Source organism: Saccostrea cucullata, unplaced genomic scaffold (genome assembly GCF_032062105.1).
Source record: "Saccostrea cucullata isolate Sc308-1 unplaced genomic scaffold, CSIRO_AGI_Scuc_v1 ctg3710, whole genome shotgun sequence".
NCBI lineage: Eukaryota > Metazoa > Mollusca > Bivalvia > Ostreida > Ostreidae > Saccostrea > Saccostrea cuccullata.
Genome location: NW_026926020.1, coordinates 85,930 through 103,261, shown reverse-complemented (window position 1 = coordinate 103,261; position 17,332 = coordinate 85,930). Strand labels below are relative to the sequence as shown.

The following is a 17,332-nucleotide window of genomic DNA, read 5'->3' as shown; positions in this document are numbered from 1 at the left end:
CACATTATCAGTAGTGTTAATGACACTGCTCGGTCGTCCTAAGACGACCAATTTTACGACATAACCATCATCTACGCCAGATCTTCCTATCAGTCATCAGTCAAGTCAAATATTTAATGAAAATTTCATTTTAGGGTGTATTTCTCTCATCGTACAAATAAATATATATATATATAAGCAGAGCGCTAACAAGTCGATTCGAAGGAAGATTCATTAAGAGAAAATTCTCTTCTTATGTTTTTCACAAAAATTTTCAAGTACCCTTCAAGCTTTATTTAAGTGAGTTGAATAATCTAACCACGGTTAGTCTAGTTATGCACCCGGATCGAATGTTGCTTTTGTTCTGTTGTGTAAATGAATATACAAGTAAAATATGAAAGCTTAAGTGGACTTGAGTGAGAAGTACTGACTTTTACAGTTGTTGGTTTACTTTGGCATTTTAACCTGCATTTGATACAAAAACTTTTTAAATGATCAAATGTATAATCTTAGGGGCACTACATGTAACATGTGAAGACCGGGGAGGATGGTTGTCGTTTTCTTGAAGAACAACTTATTTGTGCTTTGAAATAACCCGTTATTTTCATTTTTATTTAATGTTAAGGCAAATATTTCATAAAAGAGCTTCCATACATTGTGCTAGTGTAACTAAAAGTCACCTTTTTTTGCAAAAGTCTAGTATAAACCGCTCAAAAGTTATGACCAATGTTAATTATTTTGTAAAGATGAAATTGAATTCAAGGTTAAGGTAAAGATCTCACCTGACAAAACGCACTCGAATTGTCCAAAAGGTTTGGGGATGCATTTTTCATTTATTTGACAGGGTGAACCTGCACACGACTCTGAGAGGACCTGATAATAATATATAAAGACAAATTAGATAATTCTTGTTGAACAAATGAAAAATAATGAAATAATGAACCTGAAAATAATTGACGAAAATTGAAATAATTCTTGTTCAACAAATGAAAAGAAATGAAATTCTTCAAATGTACATAGGAGTCAATCTAACTTCAACCATAAAATAAAACTAAATGGTTACGACAAGGGAAAAGGGTTCTGCCTTGACGTGTACCGTACAACTTCACTTCTTAATGACATTTGTGCCATCATCTTTTGTCATTGGAGCATTTAAATTAAAATTCTGAGTAATAAATACACAGGTTAAATTGGATTTTAGATGTTAGAGCCTCTGCTCTATGAGTCGCGAAATAAGGAATCGATCCTAGCTTTCGTCGTGGTTTCGAATCCCACTGTGGGACGTGGAGACCGATCCTACGGATGAGACCATGTAAACCGAGGTTTCGTGTCGCCTTAGGTGCTGATACGAAAAAGATCCCTTCCTGCTTAATTGCCCTATTGCCGAATACAGGACAAAATTTGTAGCTCTCCATCGGCAAGTGGCGGCGTCTCCATATACCGGCAAGTGGCGGTGTCTCCATATACGTGAAAAAATCTTGAGAGGGATATTTAACTGCAATCAGTCAATCCTCGATTAGAAAAAAGTAAATGGTAACAAGGAGAAATGGCGGTAGTGAGTTAACATTAACATCTGAATAACATAAGGGTCAAAAGCTGTTGATATGGGAGCAAATAAATGAATTATTGGTAAAAAGTACACACATTCGAACTGATTTTTTTTCTAAATGTTAATGTTAAACTTATACTTAACAACTAGTTTTAAATTGAATTTATTGATTATAATAGAATGCGGAGTGTAGCATAAGAAATACACTATAGTTTAAAAAAAAATGTTATCTATTGTATAAAGTGTAAATTTTAATATGGAATTCAACCTCCTTTTCTTCCCATTGTTATGTAAATTTTGAATATACCGGGTGGCAGTAAATACAAAATTTACAATATGACAGAAAACTAGTATATCTTGTATATACTGTCACCTGGTTAACTCAAAATTTACGATGACATTTTTACCTATACATATTGTTTAGAATGAGAATTAGAAAAAAAAAATATTTACCTCATCCCAGTTCTCTATGTCAGTGTATAACCAGCCCGAGGCTCGTATGTAAAGTTCTGGTTGAGTTATGTTTCTTCTAAAATTTATTTCACAGAAGTTTGCGCCTTTGTGATAATTGACCGATGTACACCTTTTGGTTCTGAGACACTCTTCTACACAATCCAGAAGGCTATAGTTCACGTAAGATTCTATCATGCTATAAAGAAGTCTGTAGCCATATTGTATGGACGAATAGCCAGCTGTCAAATCTCCATGGCAACATATAATAACTTTAAGGATAATAATAACAGTTTTTAGATGTTGGAAGATTTTCATGACTCCGGCTTAGTAAAATTAACGTTTTAAATTGTATACGCAAGTTCTTGCTAATAATCCTTTTGGTTGAAATGAAGCATTAAGCCTCTAGATTTTCTTCTTTCAAATGCAGTGTTTGAGGATTTCTCCATATAATTTATCACTAGTATTTAATCAATACTCACAATATAACATATTCATCAATAAGAATTAAATATATTAACATCACCTGGAGAGGAATATTTGAACTATTTCCACCATTCTCCAGGTAAGTTTAGACTAGACTGCGTACAATGTCACTATGAAATATTTACAATGACTTTCAACAATAAACAAAATATACCAATAAATCGAATATATTTCAAAGAAAGAAGTCTTTGATGACCTAGAGAAAGGACATGCTCATTAACGAATTTTATCTTATTCTAAACAGGAAAAAAATGTGTTTGTTAAACACTGATGCCCCCGTATGAGAACGTAGCGAAGGTTAAGCTTTCTCCAAAGCAGATCAAATATGCTGGTACCTAATGTAAGGCCTTCTAACAAGAAATGCAAATGTGAATTATAAAACCCTAGTACAACCTGTTTAATGTTTTGACCAAGGTTAGCGTTTATAAAGCTAGGACAAACCCCGGGTTCAAGGTCAAAAGTTCAAGGTTGTTGGTTTCTAAAGAAATACCTTGTATGCAAGATTACGTATGGGAAGTATGAAAGTGCTGGCCCTTGCCGTTTAAACGCTATGGCCAAGGTTAAAGTGTTTAAAAAGTAGGTCAAACTTCAAGGTAAAGGTTGTTGATATCCAATGAAAGGTCTTGTCAGAAGGATTAAATATGTGAAGAATAAAAGTTCCATCACTAACTGTTCAAAACTTATGGTCAAGGTTAAAATTTCTAAAAAGTAAGTCAAAGTCCAAGATGAAGGTCAAAGTTGTTGATATCCAATGAAAGGTTTTCTCACAAGCATGACATATGTGAAGCATGAAAGCCCTAGCACTTACCGTTCAAAAGTTATGGTTAAAGATTTTTCGTAAGTACGAAAAAGTCCAAGGTCAAAAAGGTCAAAGTTGTTGGTTTCAGATGAAAGGTCTTTCCACAAAAAATTGATATTTTGAAAAATGAATTTCCTAGTATCGTTTAAAAAAAGTCATGTCACAAGGATTAAATATGTAAAGTATGAAAGCACTAGCCATAAACTTTAAAAGTTATGGTCAAGGTTTGCTTTTAAAAAGTACTCTTGTTTTTGCTATCCACTAAAGGGTCATTCACAAGGATTGCATATGTGAAGTATGAGAGCCCTATCCCTTATCGTTCAAAAGTAATGGCCAATGTTAAAATCTTTTTCACAAGTACGGAAATCGTCAAGGTCAAAAGGTCAAGGTTGTTGGTATACAATGAAAGGTCTTCAAACAAATAATATATATGTGAAGTATAAATGTATTCAAAAGATATAGTCAAAGTAAAAGTTAAAAAAAATGTGTAAAAGTGGGTAAAACTCCAAGATCAAGGTCAAATATGGTGGTACCCAAAGAAAGGTATTTTCAGATGAAATACACTGTGAAATATGAAAGCCAAAGCTCCACTAAATCAAAAGTTGTGGGCAAGGTTAAATATTTTGCAAACAGACAAATGGAAAGAGAGACAGACAGACGGACGGACACGACAAAAAGTATATACCCCCAACACTTCTTTACGGGGGCATAAAAAGAATGATTATTTTAAAGAGAAGTGATATTTATATTTAGAACAGAAAATGACACACACACACACACTCTCTCTCTCTCTCTCTCTTCGGGCAGCAGGAAAGAAAACCACACAAAGCCGTCATGGTTAAACAAGTATTCACCTGGCAAGACTGGAATTCTATTCGGAAGAACTTAGTCCTCTGCCAGGTATTCAGAAGTACCATTACCTTACTTCCGTTTCAGCACCCTTAAACTTAGTGTTGTGAAACATATGGAGATAATGCTTTAGGTTCATATTTGATTTTAGTTGTGATTGAAAAATAAATGCAATGGTTTAAAAGTAGATCAGGATTATAACTTCTTTTCAGGCGGACCTTCTTCGGAGAGACTACTGTACCTTTACAAAAGACGTGAGGTTTTATGTAAAGGATCATTTATAACAGGCGACATGTCCCACTCTCACCGAGAAAAAGTTGACGAAGACGATGATGTCAATTACCTTTATTTATTTATTCCCGAATATAATTATTGGTTGATAGTAAGTAACATATTTTAACGTATATATAATATATAAGGAAATCGGTTATAAACTGGACTTTGATTTATTTGATGTTGCTGACTTTATATGAAAATGTATAAGTATACAGATCTTACGGAAATAAGGAAATAGATTTACTGATGGACAGGTCAAAATATTAAACCCCAGACAAACAAGATGCATGGGTTTAATCTAATATAAGAGTTATCTCCAAATCTCGATAAATTGACAATTGAAAGTTATGTTAAGTATCTTTTTCAAACGTCTACAACAGGTTATTAATTAAAGGTTTCTCTCGGGATACCTATAATAGAAAGTGGATCATTCAGACATCATGACTCCCGGTGGTAGGGCCGGGCCACAGCTAACGATCAAAGATTTAGATAGGAATATATAGGAAATATCTTACAGAAAATCTTCTCAAGAACCACTGGGCCAGGAAAGATGAAACTTAAAAAGACGTTAATGGTAACCTAACAATCAAGCAATATGATAAACGTGACTCTATAGTGAACAACCCCTACTTATGCAGCAATATCTACACTACCCGAGGATGTTTTCACATGTTTTATGTTTCCTGGTCCAGTGATTCTTGAAAAGATTTTCAAATGATTTTTCCTATATAATCCTATGTAAATGTTTGATAGTCAGTTGTGGCCCGGCCTTACAACCGCGGGTCACGATTTCAACAATCTTGAATCTACACTACCTGAGGATGCTTCCATAAAAGTTTCATTTTTACTGGCCCAGTGGTTATGGAGAAGATTTTTAAAAAATCCTAGATATTCCTATGTTAAACTTTGATCAGCCATTGTGGCCCCGACCTATTCCCGGGTTCATGATTTGTAGAAACTTGAATCTACACTACCTGAGGATGCTTCCACATGAGTCATTTTTTTCTTACCTGGCCAAGTGGTTCTGGAGAAGAATATCTTTCCTATATATTCCAATGTAAACCTGTGATCGGCCATTGTGGCCCCGCCCTACCCCCAGGGGTCATGATTTAAAAAAAAATGAATCTCACTACCTGAGGATGCTTTCACATGAGTTTCATCTTTCCTGGCCCAATGGTTCTGGAGAAGATTTTTAAGAGATGCCATTAATTTTTCATAAATTCATAATTATCTCCCCTTGGAAAAGGGCTTGGCCCTTCATTTTTGAACAAACATGAATTCCCTTCACCCAACGATACTTTGTGGCAAGTTTGGTTGAAATTTGCCCACTGGTTATTGAGAAGATGAAAATTTGAAAAAATTGCGACGACGACGACGGAAAAATTTTGATCAGAAAAGCTCACTTGCGCCTTTAGCTCAGGTGAGCTAAAAAGGTGTTGGAACATATTTCTAATCTTTGTGTGCTCCAGTTGAATGTTGTTTACAAGTTTGAGCTAAAAATAAAAGTGGCGTTACCTTGACATACAACAACACGATAGATACTACCTTTTTTCCGGCACTTATATTGTGCAGTTTTCTTAATTGCAATTTGTCATATCTCAGCTATATTCTCTGATTGCTACTGATGTCTTAAAAGAAGCACAACAATTTTACTCATTGAGTGAGTTACTTTACATGTTGATGTACAACACTGTAATCGACAGAAGATTTAATCTGCCTCTAGTGCGTTTCTCGATTTGCGTGAACAGAACTCTTTAGGTAAGGGAAACAACTATCCTCTTTTTTTGTGCAGGTTTGTCCATATCGCAGTTTTTTTTAAATTAAAAAACAAGAATAAAGTATTTTAATCTCAATTTTATTGAAAACACTTTAATAAGTACAGACAGTTATCAAGAACAAGATGTGTTTTGAAACACTGGTGCCTCCGTAGAGCCCGTAAAGCCATAGCCCCATTCACTTAATAGTAAGATGTAGGTTAAATTTGACGACAGGACAAAATATACCCCCGTATTCTTTTAACAGGGAAGGGGCATAAAAATTACACGAAATCGATTAAATCAAAGAAAATTGTGTCTCTTGCAATACAGATGTAAAAGGTTTCTTTCATGGGAAAAGTTCTGAGATCCTTAAGTTTATGAAGTCCTTTTTAATCATCATCTGTGAGTGAAAGAGTAAATATAAAATACCTCTAAAGTATGCATCTTAAGCCCGTGTCACATGCACTGTCACGATTTATAGCTACGATTCACTACGAATTCAAAAATCGCAGGAAATCGGGATTTATCGCAGAAGTACTCGTAGCATATCTTCCTTAATCGTTTTGGATCGCAGCCAATCGCCAAACTTGGCGATCGTTTTGAGCATGTTCAAAACAATCGTGGTCACAGCATGCTTTTTCAATTATTCGTAGACAATCGCACAGCATCCGCACTGCACTCGTACTCATATTCGTAGTAAATCTTCGAAGTTCGTGCGACATTCGCAGAACTCCGTAGTACTCGCGACACTGCGAGAGTCCTGTGAGTTATTTCGAGTGTCCTTCGAGTTTGTGCGAGTGTCTCTCGAGTTACTGCGAGTGTCCTACGAGATACTGTGTGTCTTCTTCGAATTGATAAGAACATAGTACGACTTTCCCGCGAATATGATACGAAAAAGGACGATTGATGGCAAGTGCTGTACGAAAACTGTGCGACTGAACTACGAGTTTATACGATGTAAGCAGACGGTGTCTGATGTTAACACTGTCGAAATCAAAATACTGCCTGAAATAAAAGGAAAGAAGCTTAGAAAAGTAAAATAAACTGAAAATACATGTTTGACAGAAACTATAAACGCCGTGTACAACCAGAAGTCTCTGTCGAGACTGTAGCTCTACTGGTTTGTACTTATCAAAAACCATTGCACTATTTTATGTATCTTTGTGTAGTCTACCTGTGTGCCAACTTATTTTGAAATCAAACTAGAACTGTAGAAGGAGTAGCGATTTTAAGGAATTTCACAGAAAATTCTATTTTTAGTAACCATGGCAACACCGTTCATCGAAATCAAAAACCGATGCACTATTCTATGTATCTTAGTGTAGTCTACTTGTGTGCCAAGTTATATTGAAATCAGACCAAAACTGTAGAAGGAGTAGCGTTTTAAAGGAATTTCACAGAAAATTCTATTTTTAGTAACCATGGCAACACCGTTCATCGAAATTAAAAACCGATGCACTATTCTATGTATCTTAGTTTAGTCTACTTTTGTGCCAAGTTATATTGAAATCAGACCAAAACTGTAGAAGGAGTAGCGTTTTAAAGGAATTTCACAGAAAATTCTATTTATAGTAACCATGGCAACATCGTTCATCGAAATTAAAAACCGATGCACTATTCTATGTTTCTTAGTGTAGTCCACTTGTGTGCCAAGTTATATTAAAATCAGACCAAAGCTGTAGAAGGAGTAGCGGTTTTAAGGAATTTCACAGAAAATTCTATTTTTAGTAACCATGGCAACACCGTTCATTGAAATTAAAAACCGATGCACTATTCTATGTATCTTAGTGTAGTCTACTTGTGTGCCAAGTTATATTGAAATCAGACTAAACTTGTAGGAGGAGTAGCGTTTTGAAAAAATGTTTACAGACAGACGGACAGACAGACAGACGCCGGACGCATTACTATAGCATAAGCTCTTCTGGTCTCTGACCAGTAGAGCTAATAAACACATGAAGAGATTGAACATAATCAAAAGTTCCACACTGTAGTTTTTACCATGATCAACTAACATAAATATGATGTTTAATGATTTCAGAAAAATCTCCCTTTACTTTAAATATGCATTCCATTACATGTATATTCGTAAGAAATCGCCATTTGTCGTAGGAATATCGTGTATGTAACGTGGCATATCGTAGTCCTACGTACGGGCATCGTATGTAACCACGTTTGATCCTTCATAATCGTAGAAATATCGTAACCAGTTCGTAACGCTGTCGCCTCAGATCGTACTTAAATCGTGCAAACCTCGTACTTTGTCGCACAGACATCGCGGACACATCGTTCTAACAGCAAAATATTCCACACGCTGTAGAAAAATCGCAAGACAAACCTGGCGATGAACGGCGATTTTCAATTTTTATTAATTCGTGGGTAATCGTAGCATAAATCGTGACAGTGTGACACGGCCTTTAGAGAGGGGATATCAAAGCAATCAAACGCCTTATATATGAAAAACTAAACGTTAAAAATACAAAGACACAGTGGTAAATCAGATTAAATAAGATCACCATTAAATAAATCATTCACGTTTTAAGTAATCTGCCACTTTGAATCATAAATATAAAAGAAAGTTAAATATCAAAACGGAATATAGTTACCTAACGACGTCTGACCATCATCACCGTGCCTTTCACAGATGTCCCATCCGTAATTTTAGGAGTCCAAGGCCAAACCCAATCTGTAGTTGACCAGAGCCCGTTCAGGAAGGCGTTGTAGCACCCATTAAACCACCAGCCTCCTTTATGCTTAGTAGCACAGTTACCATCAGAGTACCTGTCGTTATCTCTGTCGTACGTAGTAAAGTACATACCAGACAACCGAAAGTTGGAATATGCAGTAGTTAACATACTGTCACCTATTACATGTAAATTATAGAAAACCTAAGTAAATTTAAACAGCTTCATTATTCAAATAAATACGTATTATATTCTACTCTGTTATACATTTGTTCATCCATTATAAATTCTTGGCATCTGAGTTGAGCAATTATCCCACCTATGGAAAGAGACACATTTATGGTTTTCATAACAGTTGAATCGTTTCTTATTTTTTAAGTGATTTTTACAGCATCACAAATCAGTAAAATTGAACTCGGACAACAGACAGAAAGTCACCATAAAATAGCCCCTCCTTTTAAAGAAATCAACTCAGAGTCGAAAAGGAATTTTGCAGAGAGATCAAAATTAGAATACCATAGAAAGCTTACAATTTGTAAACAGTTTGCAAATTTTATTTCGCATCATTTACACCACAAGTTGTAAATTATAGGCCAATAAGGCATCCAATTTTTCATTGTATCAACTGTCTTTAAGTAGTGAACGTGTATGTCAAACAGATTCTTAGTTGTATGTCCGTGGCAATGCCAGGGAGGAAGATGTTTCATGGACAGGCTTGGACAAAGGATTAACGTCTGACAGGTCATTGGCGGCATGATTTTGAGTCCCTTACATATAGTCTAATGACAAGTTAAAATGTCAGCCAAGGAATTGTCAAAAAAGAGATGGTGCTTGTTTAGCATTTTAAGTACATGTGTTGTCTAAATGTCGCAATTTTGACACTTTCAAGTAGGTTTGTTAGAACGTATTATTCCGAAATGATCAAGATTTCTATCACTCAATTTTAGTTTACTGTAAAACCACATCGTAGTTAGAGCTTCTGCTCTAGAATCGCGGGGTAAGGCGTTAATCCTTACGTCGCGGGTTCGAATCCCATTGTGCGGCGTGGAGACTGGTTCTTCGAATGAAGTTGTAGGTGTTGTCACGAAAAAATCCCTCTTAGTTCCGAGTAAAGGACAAAATTTTTAGCTCTCCGCCAGTACGTCGTGGCGTCGTAATATGAGTGAAAAAAGCGAGGGACGTTAAACAACAATCAAAATAATTTTCTTCGAGTCATATTTTTAAGGTTGGAGGCAATAATTGTTAGTAGGAATTTGATAAATTTAAAATATTGCTGAGTTGTAGTATTTGAAATTTATAATATAACATATGTAAATCTTAATCAAATGTGTACATTAGCTCAACGTTTAAGTGTAAATAAAGATTTTTTTTGTAAACACGTTTTACCCTAATAAAAAATACTATAGAAAACTAGTTTACTACAGTTAACTATAGTACCAAAGTTAAAATTTGAATCATTGACTTACTATTAGAAAAACTTTGGAACTTTGATTTACTATAAAAAAAACTTTCAATTGGAACTTTGATTTCCTATGGTGAAAACTTTGGAACTTTGATTTGCTATACTAAAAACTTTGGAACTTTGATTTACTATAGATAACTATAGTAAAGGTTAGTTAACTATAGTTTACTATATACACACGCACAGCCTCTCGTTTATTGTCCTTCGTTTTATTTCTTTTTAATTTATACATTTATGTGACAAATTTGGTAATATATCTCACTCTGTCTAACATTCTGTCACATACCTAATGTTCCCCGTGCAGGTCCCGCCAGAAATAGTTTATAATTCTCTGTTTCGTTAGAAATGGCGAACTTTTCGTACAACTCATACAGACCTGTACCATCCTGGAGAGTGATGGAGACATAAAGGGACGAGTTGTTTCCCTTTGTTAACTGATGAATTACGTCATTTCCTGTATAAAGATCAGTCAATGTATTGCAAGGCACATTGTTTAAAAGTACATTTTTATAATATTCTTCCCAAATCAGATTATATTCTTTATCAATTTTATCCAATTACTGTGGACTCATCATTGTTCGTGGGGACCAATGTTTGCGGATTTCGTGTTTCACCCTAACCAACAAATTAACATCCCCACGAAGGTTAATTTTGTAAACTTAATTTCATTGAACCATTATATTTACGAGTAACCCGCGAAATTACATTTCCACCAACAGGTCAAATTTGGTAACAAACGAACACTGACCCCTATGAATTTAAATGATTCCACAGTAGCTGACCGGTTATGAGGGGAGTTCACCATACTCAACAGGACATTTATTTTATTCTCCCCTTTCCCTAAAAAAAACTCATTTTTACATTGACTTTTCGATTGTTATTATCATGGAGATGGACAGAACGCAAACATTGCAATGCCCTAAAGTAAAATTATCTTTTTTTTCTCACATTTATGATTAGGAACAAATTTGAGAATAACCAAAACATGTAAATACATGTATAAACCTGTTAAATTCTGGCCTTCATTTCCTTTGTTCAATTGATATGTTCCTAAGTGGATCATTTGACAAATACGACATTGGAATAATGAGCTAATTTAAATCAAAGTATTTATATTTACCGATCCAAACATTCTGTTCTGGTGAACCAAAACCAATCTTATAAGTCTCCCAGTCCTTGTTAAAGCTCAGGGATCCATCCACTCGTTTTTGTATAACCTTCCAAAAGGAAAAAAATATTTATTCCGTTACTTTTGTGACGAATATTTCTTTGATAAGTAAAATCAAGATTCTGATTGTGAATGTTTTTGCCCTTTATCAAATGTCCTGCAAAACTGAATGAGAGAATCTAATGAACATTTCTTTTGCCAGTTTTAAGACTTAATTCCTAGATACCGTCCATCCGCCTCCCATTGTGGTCATGTCACAGTACACACTGAGTGGACGGGGGTCGTTATCATTAGGATAAATCTGGTAAACACCGGAATCAGTGTGACCATTCTCACGGAGATCCTTACAATCAGCACGAACTGAAAGAGAAAATATACAGATTTAATGATCTAGAAATATATGAAAGTTTGAGAAAGAAGACCCCCCCCCCCCCTAAAAAAAAAAATTCCTATTCACTTTTTATATATAGCTACGATGGTTGTTCGTTAACTACTGTCATATCTTTTTTATTTAACATCATATGCTATCCAAATTTAGTAGAATATTTATCATCGAATCCAAATGATTTCTACTGAAATTTCTAAATTATCGTGATTAATTTCAAACCTATCCAGAAATGAAAACTGCAAAAATTGGATCGCGGAACAGGTCAAAATTAGTAATCCACAAACAACATACAGAATAAATATAGCAATGGCTGTATACAGAGTGCCGAGCGCATGGCGAAAGAACAGTTGGCTACCCATTTTTAATCGACTTAGTTCACCGTCTGAAACAATGTATATTTCAGTGTGAGAATTGGGATTCCCTATTGTGGCCCTACCCGACCCTCAGAGGTCGTGATTTGAATATTTCAAAATCTACACAACACCAGGAAGCTTACACAAAAGTTTCAGCTTTTCTGGACCAGTGGATGTTAAGAAGATTTTTTTAATTAAATGACCCCACCCGATTTTCGTATTTTCTTTGTAATTTCCCCCATGAAAAGGAGCTTACCCCTTTATTTCAACTTTCCTTCATCTAGGGATGCTTTGTACCAGGATTGGTTAAAATTGGCCCATTGATTCTTGAGAAGTTGAAAATGTGGAAAGTTAACAGACGGGCGGATGGAAATACAGACGGAAGGCGGACATTGGGTTATCAAAAAAGCTCACTTTCAGCTCAAGTGAGTTAAAAAAACGTCATTTTTAGTTGTGGTGTGGAAACATTACCAGGGTCTTAATGAGGAAGTTTTACATTGAAATATGAAGAAAAAAGTATCTTAAGGAAGTTCGGAATTCTAGTTTAAATTTTTAAGCCAACCCCTGTGGTGCTAAATTTGACTGATTTCAACTTTGTTCTTTCAGCCAATGTGCTCGGGTGAGTTATGCTGCTCATGGGCCTCTTGTTCTAGAAGTAAGCATATACATTTTGTATTCGATAAAGATCTTTAAAACTTTCTTTAAAACGACAAATTTTTTTCCCCCGAAACCTTGACAAACCAAGTCTGTTATCCAGGTCCCATTTTTATGGCACACGATTATTCCGGATCCTCGCTGTTCAAAGGAATCCAAGCATTTGATGTGGGTCCGTTTTCTTATTCCTATTCCGTCCCAGTCTTGTACACTCCACGTTGTATTTGTTTCTTTACTGACAGGGATCCCGCAATCTAAGACAATTTCTGTTAAATTTACTAATCAAAACATTAGGTATACCGAAAGAAGTAAGATTGATTAATTGTATGTTGTTTAGCGTCCCTCTTTTGAGAACCTTTTACTTATACGGAGACGCAGCCACTTGAACTACAAATTTCGTCCTATACTCGGCACTTGAGACTATTGAGTTGTGATGAATATATATCGTGCCAGGACGTATTGCGACACGGGACCTTGGTTTGTGTTCGGTCTCATCCGAATGATGGTCTCAACTTCCACAGTGGGATTTGAACGCGCGACGTAAGGATCGACTCATTTCTTTGCTAGTGACGCTCTTATCACACAGGTTACATTACTAAAATAAATAAAAGAATGATATGGAGATAGCGAACAGTATTCGATCTCAAAGTCCATAAAACGATACAAAACAAGAGCAGAGCAAACACGGACCTCCGAAACATCAAAGGTGGGATCAGGTGCCATGGAGGGTTGAGCATCCCCTGCTGACCGGTCACACCCGCCGTGTGCTCCTTGTCTTGATCTGGTCATAACGGAAAAATCCGTCGTCAATTCAGTGTACAAAAAATTGACTAACTATTAGTATGAAAAACGTCCGTCAGCATTTGACTCAATGATAAATTGTATTTGCTGACAAGATCATTGTATCGACCGTTAAACTTACGAAATGATGACTTTACACGAGTCTTATGATATTCTTGTTTAATCAACTTGCTTGTCAATAATTTACCTTGTTTTAGAAATTGTTCATACGTAGAACATGCTCTTGCGTATCGAATCAACTGAGATTTATATACTCCGTATGCAGGTGATAAAGGTATATTGCTGCATACGCGTCTTTTTCAAGTAAAATATCCATGTATGAAACAGATGTGTCAGACTATCTGGTATCTTTCATCTCAATAGGATATATCGTATCGACGTAGGAATGGAAATTACCATTGTTAATTGACATACGTCGTCGATATACATGTATCTAAAAGTCGAGTTGAAGGCCACGGCAAGCAAGTGTTTTCTTCTTTTCACGCATAAGATTTTGCACAAATTCTGCTTCATATGAATATAAAGATAGGTCTGCTAATAACGTAATGCAATTGGTACCCATGGGCATTCCAATAAATTGTTGGAATACCTGGTCTCCAAAAACTACTTAAATATTGTTAATCAGAAACTCAAGCATTTCTTAGATGTCAACTTCAGAGTACTAGTGTGTGCAATCACAATAAATTTTAACAAAATAATTTTGCAAATGATATTAAAAAGCCTGGACTTTAATTTATCGTGGGGAATGATTGTGTACAAAGTTGAAAAGTCATAAGTTTTAATTATTTTAAAAGGCGTTTTAATTGTGAATGAAACGTGACGAAATTGAGCAGCAAAGATGCTTAAAATGTATTAATAAAACCCTTCTTAAGAAAAGTTCATACATGTAGCCGCCATGAATGAGAACTTAACGAGAGACTTGTATCAGCCATATTTGGCAGTTAACGTTTCAGCTCAAGTCTGCCTGTGTGCTTTAAACATCTACCTCAATTTTTTTGATAATTGTTATAAATTAACGCTGTAAAGCTGCATAAGATCCTAAATAGATTCCCGTACCATTAGCACCTTTCGGTTGAGCGTTCTTTCCACTATCGGGGGGTCGTGAGTTCAAATCTCGGCCACGGCTGACCTTAGCCGATTGTAAATGGGTAGCAACTGTTCCTTCGCCATACGCTCTCCACCATTCTTCTGATGCGACCTTAAAGATCGAGGTCCTGTGTCACACCAGGCGTTTACACGATAAGGATCCCACACTGCTCAAGGACCCTTAAGGGCCGGGCAAAGGTGAAAATCTGAAGACTGTCACAATTATATGGTAACGTCTACATGAGCAACAATTCTCGAAAAGGACGTAAAACAACATATACTCTACCGTTCCAGTCGCCTGCGTGGCGCAGTGGTAAGAGCGTCTGATCAGAAGTCGCGTAGTAAGGAGTCTCTCCTTACGTCACGGGTTCGAATCCCACTGTGGGACGTAGATACCGGTCCTTCGGATGAGACCGTGTAAACAGTGGTCCCGTGTCGCAGTAGGTGCTGGCACGAAAAGGATCCCTCCCTGCGCAATGGCCCTGAGTGCCGAGTGCAGTACAAAATTTGCAGTTCTCCACAAGCACGTGGTGGCGTCTCCATTTGAGTGAAAAATTCTCGAGAGGGACGTTAAGCATTATACAATTAATCTATCGTTCCATCACCACCAGTGACGCAGGAATATGATTATTCGGTTTCACTGGTAGAACCATGGCCTGTTAAAATGAATATAGAGGGTAAAATAGGAAAGCCCTAGTACCAACTGTTCAAAATTCATGACCAGCTTTAAATTTCTTTTCAACATAAAGTTAAACTCTTTGTCAAAATTGTTGGTACAAAATAAAAGGTCTTGCATGTCTCACAATGAATACAAATTAAATTTTAAAGTTAATCAAAAGTGGGTCCTACTCCAAAGTAATGAGGTGAGATGTGTATTTACTCAAAAGAAATCTTACCACAAGGAATACACTTGTGAAACATGAAAGTGAAAGCTCCAACCAATCAACAAGATGTGTTCGTGAAACACTATGCCCTCGGCGGCAACAAAGTTCGAAAAAACTATCTTTAACATATAGGTCACAGTCAAGGTCACTAGGGCATTGACCTTGATGTCATTTGAAAGAACTTGATTAGTGGAGTATGCATTCTAAATATGAAGTCTCTATCTTATATGGTTTAAAACTTACGGCGAAGGTTAAAGTTTGCAGAAAAACTATTTTTAGCATATAGCCCACAGTCAAGGTCACAAGGTCATTGACCTTGGTGTCATTTGAAAGAGCTTAATAAGTGGAGTATGCATAAAAAGTATAAAATCTCAATCTTTCATGGTTCAAAATTTATGGCGAAGGATAAAGTAAACAAAGGTAAACAAACAAACAAACAAACAGACATACAGGACAAAAACAATATACGCTCCGGATCTATCGATGCGGGCGCATAAAAATTTAAGACCAAGGTTGTAGTTTAAATTAATGTCCCCGTATCTTCAATTACCCGGGCATAAAATTATAATCAAAACATACATCTATAAATTACATTTTTTTAATTTAACTTTCAGCTTGTTGTAAAAGACGATTTTTTTTATCTCACCTGACAAAACGCACTCGAATTTTCCAAAAGGTTTAGGGATGCATTTTTGGTTCCCTCTACAGGGTTGCCCTGCACACGACCCCGCGAGAACCTAAAATCATAAACCAGGTACATAAAAGACACATAATTCTTGATCAACAGATTAAAAAAATGAAATTTGAAATCAAACGTTAGTGACGAAAAATGAAGATAGTAAAGTTGATCAACAGATGAAAAAAATCAAATTATGAACCTGAAAATTGTTTGCAAAAACTGGAGATGATAATTGTTTAACAGAAGTAAAAATAGTGAAATTTTGCCCCCCCCCCCCCAAAAAAAACGTCTTAATTCTACGATAAAGAACAAATGGTTACTGCAAGGGAAAACGCATGGGAGCTTTTATCATAATAAATGAGTTGTAGATAAAATGTACGATCCTCTGTCTTTTGCCTAATAACCCATATACAAGGAATATAAACGGTTTAAATGTTCAATGCTAACCTTGTACATCTAGTTTTTAATAATTGAAATAATTGATTATCAATTAATGAGTACTATCGCATAAGAATTACACCCATAGATTTCTGGAGAAATTACTAATCATACATGTTTATCGTAAAGTGTTTATTTGAATATTGAAATTCAATCCACTTCTCTCACTCTTTCTCTCTTTTCATCTGCATTACGTCAAGGGTTCGAATCCCACTGTGGCACTTGGAGACCGGTCCCTCGGATGAGACCGTATAAACCGAAGTTCCGTGTCGCAGTAAGTGGTGGCTCGCAAAAAAACCTTCCATGCTAAATGGTCCTACATGTAAGTGCCGAGTATAGAACTCTCCACCGGAAAGTGGTGACGTCTCCGTATGATTTAAACATTCTCGAGAGGGCGTTAAACAGTACACAATCATTTTCATCTCTCTTTCTCGCTAGATAGAGACAACAAAGATATTTACCTCATCCCAGTTCTCTATGTCTCACTCCTCCTCTCTCTTTAGATAGAGAATACAAAGATATTTACCTTATCCCAGTCCTGGACGTCAGTGTATAACCAGCCCGCGGCTTGTCTGTAGAGTTTTTGATTATTT

At 36.0% G+C, this 17,332-nt stretch overlaps 1 protein-coding gene across 1 annotated transcript; it reads right to left on the bottom strand.

The window, feature by feature from the left end:
- Positions 1-8,763: 8,763 nt before the first annotated feature.
- On the bottom strand, positions 8,764-12,203 carry LOC134270403 (fibroleukin-like; the record flags this gene model as incomplete). Its single annotated transcript, XM_062752633.1, has 5 exons — positions 12,200-12,203; positions 11,683-11,816; positions 11,409-11,505; positions 10,575-10,742; positions 8,764-9,005 (listed from the first exon to the last, which is right to left on the bottom strand). Coding segments are annotated over exons 1-5 (645 nt in total), but the record flags the coding sequence as incomplete, so codon positions are not given.
- Positions 12,204-17,332: the final 5,129 nt, after the last annotated feature.